We start from the raw sequence: 14,495 nt of genomic DNA, 5'->3' as shown, positions 1-14,495 counted from the left end.
CCATCCATCCATCCATCCATCCATCCATCCATCCATCCATCCATCCATCCATCCATCCATCCATCCATCCATCCATCCATCCATCCATCCATCCATCCATCCATCCATCCATCCATCCATCCATCCATCCATCCATCCATCCATCCATCCATCCATCCATCCATCCATCCATCCATCCATCCATCCATCCATCCATCCATCCATCCATCCATCCATCCATCCATCCATCCATCCATCCATCCATCCATCCATCCATCCATCCATCCATCCATCCATCCATCCATCCATCCATCCATCCATCCATCCATCCATCCATCCATCCATCCATCCATCCATCCATCCATCCATCCATCCATCCATCCATCCATCCATCCATCCATCCATCCATCCATCCATCCATCCATCCATCCATCCATCCATCCATCCATCCATCCATCCATCCATCCATCCATCCATCCATCCATCCATCCATCCATCCATCCATCCATCCATCCATCCATCCATCCATCCATCCATCCATCCATCCATCCATCCATCCATCCATCCATCCATCCATCCATCCATCCATCCATCCATCCATCCATCCATCCATCCATCCATCCATCCATCCATCCATCCATCCATCCATCCTGCCTGACTGCCACGTCGGCATAAATCAGCGCGTGCGCAGTGGCTGAACACGTTGCTTGGCTCTTGATAGTTGCCGGACTGCAAGCCATGGCTTGGTTAGTGGCGTTTTTAGTGATCGTGCGTGCACCGTACTGGGCGTCCCAAAAAAATTTTAAGCGCTCCCTTTCCACGTGAGGGCCTTTCCCATGATGCTTTCCATTATACATTTCATGAGTAGGCTTCAGAATTGTCACGTGATGATAACTCCACTAACGCCCCTCAGCGGACAAAGGCAGCGCACAATCTCCTCTCTCCTGCTTCGCTCCTCCTTTCCTTGTCGCCCGTGGCTCCCCCTACGCGATGCTGAACCTGAGCACTCTCCAGAATGATCGCGCTACGTATGAAATCGGTGCTTGCATGCGCCGCTCGCGTTTTTGGCACCGCGGGTGAAGAGGAAGGAAGAAAGCGCGTGAAAACACGTAACGGCGTCCGACCAATGGGAGGGCCTGATGTCGAAATTATGGGCAGTATAGGAGGCGAGTGGCACCCTTCAGAAGTTAATGGTGGAAAATTATTCCGGAGACCTTCACCACTGCACCTCTTTCACTTTTTTTCCACTCCCACCTTCCTCCCTTCCTTTACGGCGCGGTTTCGGTGTCCACCGACATATGCGATTCAGCAAGATGGTTCATCGTAGCGTGAAGATGGGTTGCGCAAAAGCGGCATTCACATGAAAGAACACGGGGCAAGCGCAGTGCCGTCTTCTTTCATGTGAATGTTCCTTTTGCGCAACCCATCATTACGCGAGATATGAGAGACAATTACTGCGCCATTTTCTTTCCTAAAAAAACATTTTTCAATTTTTTCTTCGGAGGTTGGTTTTATTTTCAGTTCCTTGAGGGGATTCAGATACCATATTGAGAATGATTAGAAGTGTGTTTGCATTGCTTGCTGAAGTACTCTCGACGTAACGTATGCAGGTACTTGCCGCACGTCACTTAACGGCTTCAACGAATCACGGGAAACTGGCCTGTGGTTGTGTATAACCAGTACGGGCTCGCTTAACGTGCTCGCCGAAATTTTAATTGCGTATTTTTGCTTGCGAATGATGCTTAAGACATTATGAAACAAGAAAATCCTGCTTGTGAATGTGGCGTCCATATTTTTTCATCCAGGAAACTCGACATTTCAGCACAAACGCTTCCCTTTCCACCCTTGCTTGCTCTTCGGAGAGAATACAGTAGAAGACCTGTCACAAGCAGCTAGATTCCTATAAAAAGGAAATGTCACCAGAAAATTCTTTTTTTTAAATAACTAGGCCGCCAGCGCAACAGTGAGATCTTACCAACCCTGTGCATGATAGCCTCAGCTAATTACGCGCCATAAAACCACACACACGCACGCACACGCGCGCACACACACACACAAACACACACACACACACTTTGTTAGAATGAATCACCACGTGAAATTCGCCTACGCTCAGCGCCTAATTTATAACTGAATTTATTCCATGGCCTTTCAGTTTCGCTTTCAGGAGTCGAAAGACTGTTGTGATGTCACAAGTGAGCACCAGGTCTTGTGAAGCATACAAAAACTGATATAAAGCTCTTTGTTCATTTGCTGCCATCCTGACTTCTGCAACAGTTCAGTGTAAGAGTTTATTTTAATTAAAACGACAAAGCAGAGTTCATATTGCACTTTTTGTGTGCCAGACCAAAAGCACATTGCCAAAAATTTAGTGTTTTCACTCCTTCAAAGAATGCTTGGTCCTCTTGCTGGCCTGTGTTACAGTGCTGCGACTGACGCTGCAAACTTCTGGTTGCCTACAACTGTCACTTCGCCCCACAGGAGCCTCTGAAATTTGAATTTTTCGCGTTCCGCTCAAAATTCGTGGTATATTACAAGCAAAAGATAAGAAGGCATACTGTGGTCGACTTAGAGCTCACTGGAGTGCATTCTGTGCTAATAGTCCACAGGCGAAAAAGTGAGTCTCACCGAAACAAAACTTGCGAGTTCTCATCCGCAGTGTAGACACGTGACAATCTGCCCAATGCATTCCGTTCACTTTGCATTCTCTCCTTACTTCACCGAGATAATTTTGACCTCTCCATATCAACAGCGTGACGAGCAACTCAGATCGGCAGTGTGTAATGGAGGAGTGGACTTTTGACTTTTATCGATTAACCGATGTACGGAGGAGTTTACTTCTAGACAGCTAACGCAGAGGTCAGGCGTAGTTTACGCGTGGACTTTGTGCGTAATTCAACCGCCTACCCGAAAATTCTGGACAAAAGATCTGCAGATCTTCCGTCGGCAGGCTTACATTTTATCATTAACGTTTTTGCTATCGTCAAAAGCGTTCCATAATGTTTTTCTATGGGAGCCTTCACTGTTTGATGCCAGCTCGTAAAAAAATCATCAGGACTATGACCATCACCTTCAATATTTCTATAAGAGTATACTTACAATTTTCTAATTTTCAATATTCTGCCCAAGAAAGCTTGACACGAGTTGTGCGCTGTGGGAATTTGAAGCTTAGCCGCGGACTGCCCCGGCGCGGTCTGCAGGAAATCGAGCGGACCTTGCCGTCACATTTCCCGTGCCGGCCCGCGCAAGCTGGCAAACTGGGCCGGCCGATCCAGTTGACCGCCAACTACTTCAACATCGAGATTCCTGCAGGAAACGTTTTCTACTACGACGTGGAGATCTGCTCCGAGACGCGCAAGGAGGCCAAAGTGCCCGAGAATCGCAAGTACCGCTGCATCAGCACAAAGATCAACCGCCTGGTCATCGAGTTGCTAGTCAAGAAGTACCGGGTCGACCTGAACGGCTGCATGCCCGCCTTCGACGGCCGCAAGAACCTGTACACGCGCCGTGAGCCCAAGTTCCGCACGCGCACATTCACGGTCGACTTCGAGGAGAACCAGCGGATTCAGAAGTTCATCGTCAAGATCCAGTACGCGGGCACCGTGAATCTGGACGCGCTGCACGCGGTCTTCGACAAATGCGTTAGCCAAGTTCCCCAGGCCGTGGACATTGTGCTGCGACACGGACCGTCGATCAAACTCACGCCCGTCGGGCGGCCCTTTTTCAAGCCGCCATCCCCGAACGACTACAACACCCTTGGAGGTGGCCGCGAAGTCTGGTTCGGCTACTACACGAGCGTTCGGCCCGCTCAGTGGAAGCCCATGCTCGACGTCGACATGTCGGCCCCCGCCTTCTACGAGCCTCTACTCCGTGACCGACTTCATGTGCAAACTGCTCAGCGAGGGCCGGCGCGAGATGTCGGCCAGACTTCAGGGAACTGCGCGACTCCCAGAACGTTCGTCTCAACAAGGAGCTGAAGGTTTTGCGCGTCAAGGTCACCCACCTTCCATGCCCTCGCAAGTACAAGGTGGTTCGCGTCACTAAGGAACCAGCCAAGAAGCTCTTCTTCAACATGGAAGATGGCTCCCGTTGCTCGGTGGCCGACTACTTCTATAAACGTTACCACCGCCTCTCGTACCCGAACCTGCCCTGCATCCAGACAGGCAGCGCGACCCACCCGGTCTACCTCCCGCTGGAGGTCTGCGTGATCGTCTAAGGGCAGCACTGCAAGAAGAAACTGGACGAGAACCAGACGTCCGAGATGATCAAGCGTACGGCCCAGCCACCGGCCAAGCGTTTCAACGAGACCCGCCAGACGGTGCGGGACCTGGTCAGCAGCAGCGACCAGTGTCTGCACGAGTTCGGCATCAAGATCAGCACCGAGCCGACGCAGCTCAGTGGCCGGGTGCTCGACCCGCCGTCGTTGGTCTTCGAGAACAACTCCATCGGCAAGCCCCGCGAGGGCACCTGGGAACTGCGGGGCCGCCACTTCTACAAGCCGGCCATGCTGACCCGCTGGACGCTGCTCAACCTGAGCCGGTTCGTGGAGCAAGACAGCCTCGACAACTTCGTCAAAATGCTCATCCGCGTCGGACAGGAACTGGGCATGCGCATCGAGCAGCCGCTGGACGTGACCACGACTGATGCGATCCGCAATTAAGCCCGTGCGGAACATCCTTCTCGAGCAGCAGCGCAAGACTGCAAGCCTCGAGATGGTCATCATCGTGCTCACCAAGAACACGAACTACGCCGAGATAAAGCAGGTAGCCGAGACCGAAATCGGGCTGCGCACCCAGTGCGTGATGGACAACAACGTGATCAAGAAGCGCAACGCCGCGCTCATCACCAACCTCTGCCAGAAGATCAACGCCAAGCTGGATGGCATCAACAGCCTGCTGCCCAAGGAGCAGCCGAAAATCTTCCAAAAGCCGGTAATCATCATCGGCGCGGACGTGACTCACCCGGCGCCCGGTGACAAGCTGAGGCTGTCCATCGCGGCGTGAGTTGGCAGCTTGGACTCCATTCCATTCAAGTTCCACGCCTCTATTCGCATCCAGATGGAGGACTCCGCCGCCACTTCGCCCTGGAGATCATCAAGGATTTCAAGGGCATGATGAAAGACATCCTGAAGGCTTTTATTGTGCTACCAGGCACAAGCCGGAGCGCATTATCTTCTTTCGAGACGGAGTGAGCGAGGGGCAGTTCATGGAGGTTCGCAACCGCTAGGTAAGTTTCGAATGCAAAATGATTTATACCCGCATCTTTTTGTGGTTGTTTATAATTGAAAGGGGCAGCAGCATATTGCCTCGCGGATTCAACATCGAACATAATCGACTGCGGTAACTGAGGCGTCTCAATTTAGATAAAAATGCAACACACCACAGCGCTGGTGTTCATCGTACCTGTCTTGTACTGTGTTGCATTTTAAGCTGTCATGAATTACCTGCTAGCCAGATCAGGCACGCTTCCAAGTTTGTATGGATTCTACCAGTTTTCCAAATACGATAGGAATTTACTCACAGCGCCATAAGTTTCTCCTAACTTTGTGCGAAAGACGACGGCTCGTAGCTGCTGGACTGTGCACGATATTGTGTTGTCCTGCCCATCCCCTGTGTCAAGCTCCAGAAGCAGTGTTTAATCTATGAGCCGACCAGCTCAGGACTACAGCTGGGCCGTGATCTTGTTTCCAGGTGAGCGCCATCCGACTGGCGTGCCAGGAGCTTTCCCCGAACGAGACGTACGAGCCGGCGCTGACCTTCACCGTGGTCCAGAAGCGTCACCACACGCGTTTCATGCCCACCAATGACCGAGACGGGGTTGGCCAGTGCCGCAACGTGCCGCCCGGCACCACCGTAGACTCTGTGGTCACGCACCCGCTCGACTTCGACTTCTACCTCTGCAGCCATTTCGGCAATCAGGTGCACAGTAATGGAATGCCGTCTGGGGCACCGAGTGTCAATAGTCGGTACTGGTGGCTGTAGAGGATCACAGGGTCGCAGAAACTCTTTAATGACGCAGAAACGAAGTGAACCTGCTCAGAACTTGTCAGTGCAAAATTAAGCAGACCACTATGAAGGCAGCGACAGGGAGTTTGGGCGCTTCTTACACACTATAGAGCACCGGATGACTGTTGGCTCTGGGCCCGAATAGCAACTGTGCATGCGCCAACTTTGATATTCCATTGCGCAACAGCGAGTAAAGGGTTCCCACAAAGTGGGATGTGTCTGGTTTATTGAGGTTTAACGTCCCAAAGCGACCCAGGTTATATGAGAGACACCGTAAGGAAGGGCTCCGGAAATTTCTTATAATAAACTGCACATCTCCAACCAAAATTTTAACTTTAACCCATCGTTTCGAAGCCGACGTGGCTCCTTCATCGGGGATGACTGAGGGCAGTAGCTAGTGTCTTTTAAGTATGGAGGGGAGGGGTTAAAAGAACGACAGCTGTGTCGCGAAAGGCGCGGGAGAGGGGGTTTAGGCTGTTAGTCACGCTGGCGCACTGCAGGGGGGTGCTGAATGGCGACTTTTTTCGTTGCGTTGAAGAGCGAAGTCCCTGGGCATATACTGGGGGCAGGTTTCCTTTTGTGCGGTTGATATTGTTCGGGGTGGTTTGGATATGCCAGGATTCCAGAAGGAGCCTCTTGTGGTAATTTGTTTCGGTTCCGAGGATGCGGGTTTCTTCAAAGTTGATTGTATGGTCGGAGTCCTCGGAATGTTCGGCTACTGGATTGCGCTCTCTTGCGAATTTGCGGATGTCGTTCTTATGTTGCCGAATTCTTTGAAATTTTTGGTTTCGGCGATGTAGCTTGCGTCGCAGTCGGCGCATAGAATTTGGTAGACAATGCCTTGGGCTCTTTCTCTCGGCGGCCGGTCTTTGGGAACAGGTAGGCAAACGCAACAGTGTTTGTGGGCTTGTGCGCAACCTGGAGACCTGATTGTCTCCTGGTCTGATCCTTATTATGAAGTCCTCCGCCTTGATTTTTCCTTTGAGTTCTTGTACGATTGCTCTCGTGACTTGAAACTGTTCTAGTTCACTGATTCGTAGTCTTCCCCTAAGCCGTAGGATTATCTTGTAGTCGTCCTTAGGCAGCGGCGGCTTCTTCCACTCATCCGTCCGCCCGTACGTCTTCTTGTCGGTCGCTGTTACGTTTCCCTCGATTTGTTGGGATTCCTTGAATTTGTTCCTCGCCGCGGCTTTCTTGCCTTTCTTTCGTCTCGGTCCCGCCGTCTGCCATCTGCCCGGGTCTCTGTCATTCTCTTCTATCGCCTCGGCCGTGCCCTGGCATTCCCGCTCCTCGGGGCTCACCACGTGGTGGCCGGCTCTGCCTCCATCTGATTTTCCGCCCAACTTCGGACTAAATCGGCGTTCCGTGTGCTTGGAGTAAGGTCTTGAGTGCCTCGGATCTCCATCGCGACCGTGCCATGGCCCAGTCGCACCGCGGAGCGCCCTTCGAGGCCTTGTTGGCGCTAGGCCTAGATTAGGCCTAGTCGCGCCGGACCGCGTGGAAACTTCGGATCCCGATTATAGTAAAAAAATGGGCCTACCGGTCCGGTGTTGATGTCCACCTGATCCTCCCAACTTCCGACGTCGATTCAGCCGAAAATTTCGGTGGTCCAATGTCTTTCCGCTCAAGTTCTTCGAAAATCGCGGAGCCCATGCGACGCATGCGGAAGCTCCCGCGGCGACTAAAGGAGAGACGCGATGGAGAGTTAAAAACTGTTCAAACGGAAGTTTTGCGGACCATTCTACAACACTCTCATTGACCTTTTTCGCCTATCTCCGTTTCTTGCGAAATTGGTTAATTAATATTGGCTAATTACGGAATTAAGCACAATATAAAAAAAGTGTGACATGCTCCATACAATTGCCAGCAGTATACATTTGGTCGCGTAGTCTTCAAGTGCCTCGGCGTATTTTTAAACCCTGGCTAAATTTAGCTGGGACACCCTGTATATGGGGAGCAGTGAAACTGAGTTTGTTCTAGTAATGTTGGTGTAGGGTGCCTCGATAGCTGCGCTGCTTTCGAAAGGCTCTGGCAACGAGGCACCCTAGTGGTATGCAGAGCGCTCGCCTACTTGAGCCGGCCGTACGTGGCACAAAAAAAGCTGACGTCATGTGTCGAACCTGACTACGTACCACCAGTTATGCTCATGGTTTGACCTCTACCTACATTCAAGGTGAAACTTGCGGCCACGGTGACCTCTATAGCTGCATTCAAGGTCAAACTTGCGGCCCCGCTGAGGCTCGAAAAGCAGGCGTACTCAAGCTTTTCACTCCAAAACCTTAATCTCCCTGGCTACGTTTGTGGCCAAGCGACTGGCGGTTTCCATAGATAGCCATACTGACACACCGTAGTAGCATTTTTTTTATTTGGTAAACATCTTGCTTTCTTCGAAACGGCATAAACTTCGGGACTATAACACCTACCGCAAGGGTATAAGCAGTAACTGCAACTAGACTTGCAGTGGTCTTGGGCACGACCTTTAGAGCAAACGTTCGAAGTGCTTTGGGGACAGTGTTTAACATGGTGTTAACCCCCTGTGAGGCTGCACTCGCAACCCCGCTGCTAGATGCAGCGGCTGTACTGGCAACATTAGCGTTGTTTAGCGCGGTGCTCGTCACGTTGGTAGCCACGTGCTCGCCACAGCAGGCGTCGCATCGATCACACCTAGCGTTGCGCTGAACGCATCAGAGTCCATCGGCGTTTTATGGAGAACCCACTTTCACGCTGCCGCCGCGGTCGGGTTCCAAAAAAGAATACTATTGAACCGGAGTACCCGCGTTCTAGCCCGACCGCGGCGGCACCGTTTCGATGGAGGAGAAACGCAAAGGCGCCCGTGTGCTGTGCAATCTCAGAGCACGTTAAAGATCCCCAGGTGGAAGCAATTATTCCGGAGCCCTCCACTACGGCACCTCTTTCTTCTTTCATTGCGTCTTTTATCCCTTCCATTACGGCGCGGTTCATGTGCCCGCCGATATGTGACAGACACTGCACCATTTGCTTACACCAAAAACAATTTTTTTCTATTCCGGAGCCCTCTACTAGGGCACCACTTCCCTTCTATTAATGCCGCCTTTATCCCTTCCCTTAGGGCGCGGTTCAGGTGTCCGCCGATATGCGAGACAGATACTGCGCCATTTCCTTTCCTCCAAAACGAATTCTCCCTTCCCTTGCGTGCGCGGCAGCACGCCACATTTATTTCCTATTGTGTATTTGTGGATGGAGTATATTACCCCCTGCCCCTATCCATTTTTACAAGCTCTACCCCCTTTCTTTGCCACTCCCGGTCCCTTTATTCCCACTAGCAGCAGCTTAGGTGCTTCAGGTTTCGATGGCAGATGCCGCGGGTAGCAAATTTTCCTTCCATTTTTATTTTATTAATAAATAGCCACTAACTACGGGCGCGGCTCGGGCGTTCACCGAGATTAATGAGACAGGCGTCACTTAGTTTGGCCTCTAGCTGCATTCAAGGTCAAACTTGCGGCCCCGCTGACGGCTCGAAAAGCAGGCGTACCGAAGCTTTTCGTTTAAAAACCTTAATCTCCCTGGCTACGTTCGTGGTCGAGCGACTGGCGGTTTCCATTGATAGTTATACTGACACACAGTAGCAGCACTTTTTGCATCTGGTAAACATCTTGCTTTCTTCGAAACGACATAAACTTCGCGACCATAACACCTACCGCAAGGGTAGAAGCAGTGACTGCAATCAGACGTGCGATGGTCTTGGGCACGACCTTTAGAGCAACGTTACGAGTGCTTTGGGGACAGTGCTTAAAGGCGCACTCACATTAGCGGGAAAACGCGCAACACAGGACGTTTTCCGCGCGCCGCTTCCCGCACAAGCCGGTTTTTCTCCCGCGGACAGCCTCCTTTGCCGTCCCGCAGAGCGATGGGTCCGGTACCTATTTTTCCCGTTCCGCTGACGAGAACAGCCAATGGGCGCCGACCGTGAACCGTGACGTCGGTCCCAGTTCAGTGACCCCATCGGCGGAGGCGGAGGCTGCGCGCGTCCGGCCGGGCACTCGGCGGCTGCTTTGCCAGCATGGACATGCGACTTGAGACGGTGCCGAAGCGACGGTGCAGAAGCAGCGAACAAACAAATAAAGTACGATTACCGTAGCCAACAGCTCATCGTTCGAACCAGCCATTCTCGAGACAAAAAGGGCGACGGGAGGAGAGCTAGCAGACGATCAAGACGACGACGCGAGAAAAGTGTACGCTTTCCAGTCTTCTCTGGTGTCACGTGACTATCGCCTTCTCTTTCTGCTCGTTCGGGTCCTCCCTCAGCGCCTCCTCTCTCTACATTCCAAGACAACCGTAGCGAGAAAACGCGCGCAGTGTGAGCGTCATTCCGAGGAGCTGCGAGACAGCGTCGACGTTGACGCTGTGCCGCTGCGGGAAGCTTCCCGCTAGTGTGAGCGCGCCTTAACGTGCTGTTAACCCCCTGTGAGATTGCACTCGCAACCCCGCTGCTAGATGCGCGGCTGCACCGGGAACGTTAGCGTTGCTTAGCGCGGTGCTCGTCACGTTGGTAGCCACGTGCTCCCCACGGCAGCCGTCGCATCGATCACACCTGGCGTTCCGCTTAACGCATCAGTGTCCATCGGCGTTTTATGGAGAACCCACTTTCACGCTGCCGTCACGGTCGGGTTACCCGCCACCACGGTCGGAGTACCGCGGCGGCAGCGTTTCGATTAAGGTGAAACGCAAAGGCGCCCGTGTGCTGTGCGATGTCAGTGCACGTTAAAGATCCCCACGTGGTCGAAATTATTCCGGAGCCCTCCACTACGGCACCTCTTGCTTTCTTCTTACATACCCTCAATTATCCCTTCTCTTACGGTGCAGTTCAGGTGTCCGCCTATATGTGAGACAGATACTGCGCAATTTCCTTTCCCCAAAAACCATTCCGAACAATTTCGACCACCTGGGGATCTTTAACCTGCTGTACTGACATCGCACAGCACACGGGCGTCTTTGCGTTTCGCCTCCATCGAAAAGCGGCCGCCGCGGTCGGGTTCGAACCTGGGAGCTCCGGATCAGTAACCGAGCGCTCTAACCAGTGAGCCCCCGGCTACTGACCCGGAGTTTCCGGGTTCGAACCCGACCACGGCGGCCGCGATCCGATGGAGGCGAAACGCAAAGGCGCCCGTGTGCAGCGTGATGTCAGTGCACGTCAAAGATCCCCAGGTGGTCGACATTATTCCGGAGCCATCCACTACGGCACCTTTCTTCCTTCACCCCCTCCTTTATCCCTTCCTTTATGGCGCGGTTCAGGTTTCGGCCGAGATGTGAGGAAGATAATGCGCAATTTACTTTCCCCAAAAACCATTTTTTTTCAGTTTTATGTGATGTCGGCACTCCCGCTTGGCCGAAGGTCAGTGTCAGAGGTCAAGGTCAAAGTCGAGATAGTTGGTTTAACAGCCGCTGGTGTAGCTGACGTCATGTGTCGAACCTGACTACCATCATATATGCTCATGGTTTGACCTCTACCTACATTCAAGGTGAAACTTGCGGCCCCTGTGACCTCTAGCTACATTAAAGGTCAAACTTGCGGCCCCGCTCAGGCTCGAAAAGCTGGTGTAGTGAAGCTTTTCGCTTCAAAAAGCGCTCTTAAAGGGACAGCTTTACTACTATCCTCCGTAGCTTCTTCGCAGTGTGCGCGCGCGTTTGACCTTGAACCGAGGAGAAACCACGTGACAACTATGACGTCACTCAGTCGCCGCCGCCTCGCCGAAACCGAGCGTGCGTTCATTGGCGTTTTGAGGAAAGGAAGGGGGCATAACTGGCTTTCTGGGTCAGTGGACGCCTCAATCGCGCTTTGGGGTACGTGGCGGTGGTGAGAGAGATGTGGGCTGCGTGAATTAGCGCTGACAACGTTGTGGAAGACACGCGGCACTGCAGCGTTCAATGGCTGACCAACCACTAGCGATCAACCATCAATTTAACTGCTATCAGCCAGGGTGGGCGCGCTTCCTATCTAGTGTGCGGAACGCACTCAACGTTACAAGCGCCACTGAGCCGCGATGTTTTAGCTCTCCCTTCGCGACGTGCGATCGTGTGCGTCTCGAATTCGCGTCAACCGTCTGGGAAATATTGCCGCAGCGCCTGATTTGAAAATGCGCGGCTATGTATGCGACAATTCGCCACAACTTAGTTAATAATGCGATATTTTCGACAGATTCCATGTTTTTGGGATCCAAAAGACGCAGTCTCAAAATATCAAAATTTGGGGATGGTCCTGCTACCACTGGCTTTCAAATGAATTGCTTTACGCTAGTTAGATTTGTCCACAGTCGCGAAAACAGTTATCTTATTGGCTCATAGGCGGCGCAAGTTTAAGCTACTTTATACAATTGGTCGTTGGCGATGGACGGATTTTGAAATGTACTCTAGGAACTCGTGTACACACCGACGCATGCACACGCGCACACACGAACGCGCGCTCTTCTCGTGTCTACTTGGCAGTGGCAGAACGCGATGAAAGGAGGTGTCTTCCCCGGGGGGTTTGAGCCAATGGCGTTGCGACACGAGTAGGTCACGAGAACGCGACGCCACGCCACCAGTAGCGGACAGGAAGAGCGGCCATTTCAGGCTAAATCATTGTCCCCGCTTAGCTGGAGAGGTTTGAAAGCGGCGAGCGTCCGACTTGTTCGGATTCGTTCCATCTGTCGCAGGTTCCAGATCAGACTCTGTGGGTTCCGAGACGTTTCAGCGTCTGGCTCCCAGTCCATCCCGGCGCCTGGTAGCGACGACAAAGCCAGCGGCTGCGCGCAGCTGACATCAGCGTCCTCACATCGAGCGCGTTACCACCTCTGCTCGTCGTGGGCTAGGCAGCGTCACCGCTAAGGAGAACACAGGATGTCGAAGGATGGCGCGACTCGAGGCCGCAGTAAGTAGTTTCCGTTATTTTTTTTAATTTCCCGCGCGGTTTTCGTGATAGCTCACCAAGGGGGGGGGGGGGGGTCCTCCGAGACGCAGGTTAAGAACGTGGTAATGCGTTCCAAATGTGTGGGCATGCCCTGGAACCGACAGCTAGGTTTGGTTTATGAGGTTTGGTTTAAAGTCCCAAAGCGACTCAGGTGACCCTCGCACTGCATGCGGTTCGTGCTTTTTCGATACCAGGAACCACGGAGGCGAGAGGTTGAGAATTTTGCACTTCGCTACCCCGTTTTCACTTAGTCGCGGCAGCGAGTCAGTCAACTTGACCGCTCGTTTGGGCGGGTTTTCAGACTCGAGTGCAACCAGCTAAACTGTGCAGTGCATACGTTGTGAGAGTTTCGCGTCACTGCTCTTTTGAAGTTTTCGCGGTGTCGGTGCTGTTATGTTTGATACACACTTTGAACGCCGTCCGCTGACGTGGCGACACTGGGGCGTTCCACCGGTGGAAGAGCCGCTCGTGGCTTGAGCTTTTGCTTGCGATTTGCAGTTATTGAAAGGAATTTTTTTCGTAATGAGTAGAAGCGCCGACTTTGTCGTTATTGAGATTTACTTAAGCTTACTTTCGTGGGGAAATTGCTACTGCGGTAAGACGCGCCACACTTGGCATTTATTCGTGTCGGGCTATCATACTATGCTGGGTTACTGCTGTTCACACTATGGAGGTGAATTGAGCGCAAGTGCCTACAAGTCATTAGTATGCGCAATCTCAAATGTGGCGTACTGTTCGTAGAGGAAATTTCACCTTGTGTTGTTCCCTATAATTTCTCTCTACTCACTATGAGAATTTTTACTTTTGTGTTTGATTCGGCCTGTAGCGACTTTGGTGCATAAGAACTTGTGGCGCGAGGGAGCTTGTTCCTTTTTCTTTGAATGGACTGTTAATAGACTGCTAATCGTTGCGGTTATCATTTTCTTATTTTATATGCTGTCACTTATGGGGCATTATTTAACACGTGTGTGTTCACTTGATCATTAGCTTCCAATCTAGCCTAGCCCTTAACGCTGACCACACATACTCACACCACTCAGACAGGTTCTATCACTTCAGGTCCTGGCCATATGGTGGAAGCCTATTAACACTGCACTGTGTATTGCTTCTGTAAGTTCCATGGTAGCATATTTAGTTTGGTACTTCAAAAATTCACGACTTGCCGCCTCTCTCAGATTGTAGTCCCATTACAGGGAAGACAAGTCAGTGGCAATTTCATTGTTCTATTTGGTGTACGCAACACAACATGCGAGCTGCAGATCCTGTAGCTGTTAATTTTGTGTGTGTGTGTGTGTTGTGGTAGGCACATGCCCACAGACGTGACTTGTAGCTGGTATGCCTGTCAAGACATACCGTGCCTTTTTAAGCAAAAGCGCTACTTGGTGCAAAACTATCTGATATTGTCTCCGGATGAATTTGAAATTACCTTGTGATGCAGTGGTGGTCCAGCCAATCTCAGATTTGGAGCAATTTTTGGAGCAGGAAAAAGACTGTTTTGTAGCAATTTAGGAGCAGCCACATTAGCATTTTGTAGCAGTTGTGTAGCACAAACGTTTTGGATCAGCTGGAGCAGGAGAAAAGCAAAT

General features: G+C 51.8%; 2 protein-coding genes across 2 annotated transcripts; both read left to right on the top strand.

Annotated features, from left to right (window-relative positions):
- The first annotated feature begins 2,165 nt into the window (after positions 1-2,165).
- On the top strand, positions 2,166-4,195 carry LOC144119239 (protein argonaute-4-like). Its single transcript, XM_077651912.1, has 3 exons — positions 2,166-2,174; positions 3,180-3,849; positions 3,906-4,195. Exons 1-3 carry the CDS (start codon positions 2,166-2,168, stop codon positions 4,193-4,195), a joined length of 969 nt encoding a protein of 322 aa, XP_077508038.1.
- Positions 4,196-4,691: 496 nt separating this feature from the next.
- Positions 4,692-5,960, top strand: LOC144119228 (protein argonaute-2-like). Its single transcript, XM_077651902.1, has 3 exons — positions 4,692-4,978; positions 5,130-5,190; positions 5,670-5,960. The coding sequence occupies exons 1-3, from the start codon at positions 4,692-4,694 to the stop codon at positions 5,958-5,960; spliced, it is 639 nt and encodes a 212-aa protein (XP_077508028.1).
- Positions 5,961-14,495: the final 8,535 nt, after the last annotated feature.

The sequence above is a fragment of the Amblyomma americanum genome, chromosome 1 (genome assembly GCF_052857255.1).
Source record: "Amblyomma americanum isolate KBUSLIRL-KWMA chromosome 1, ASM5285725v1, whole genome shotgun sequence".
NCBI classification, from domain to species: Eukaryota; Metazoa; Arthropoda; class Arachnida; order Ixodida; family Ixodidae; genus Amblyomma; species Amblyomma americanum.
Note: the sequence above shows the minus strand (reverse complement) of the source record. Positions and strands in the feature narration are given on the sequence as shown.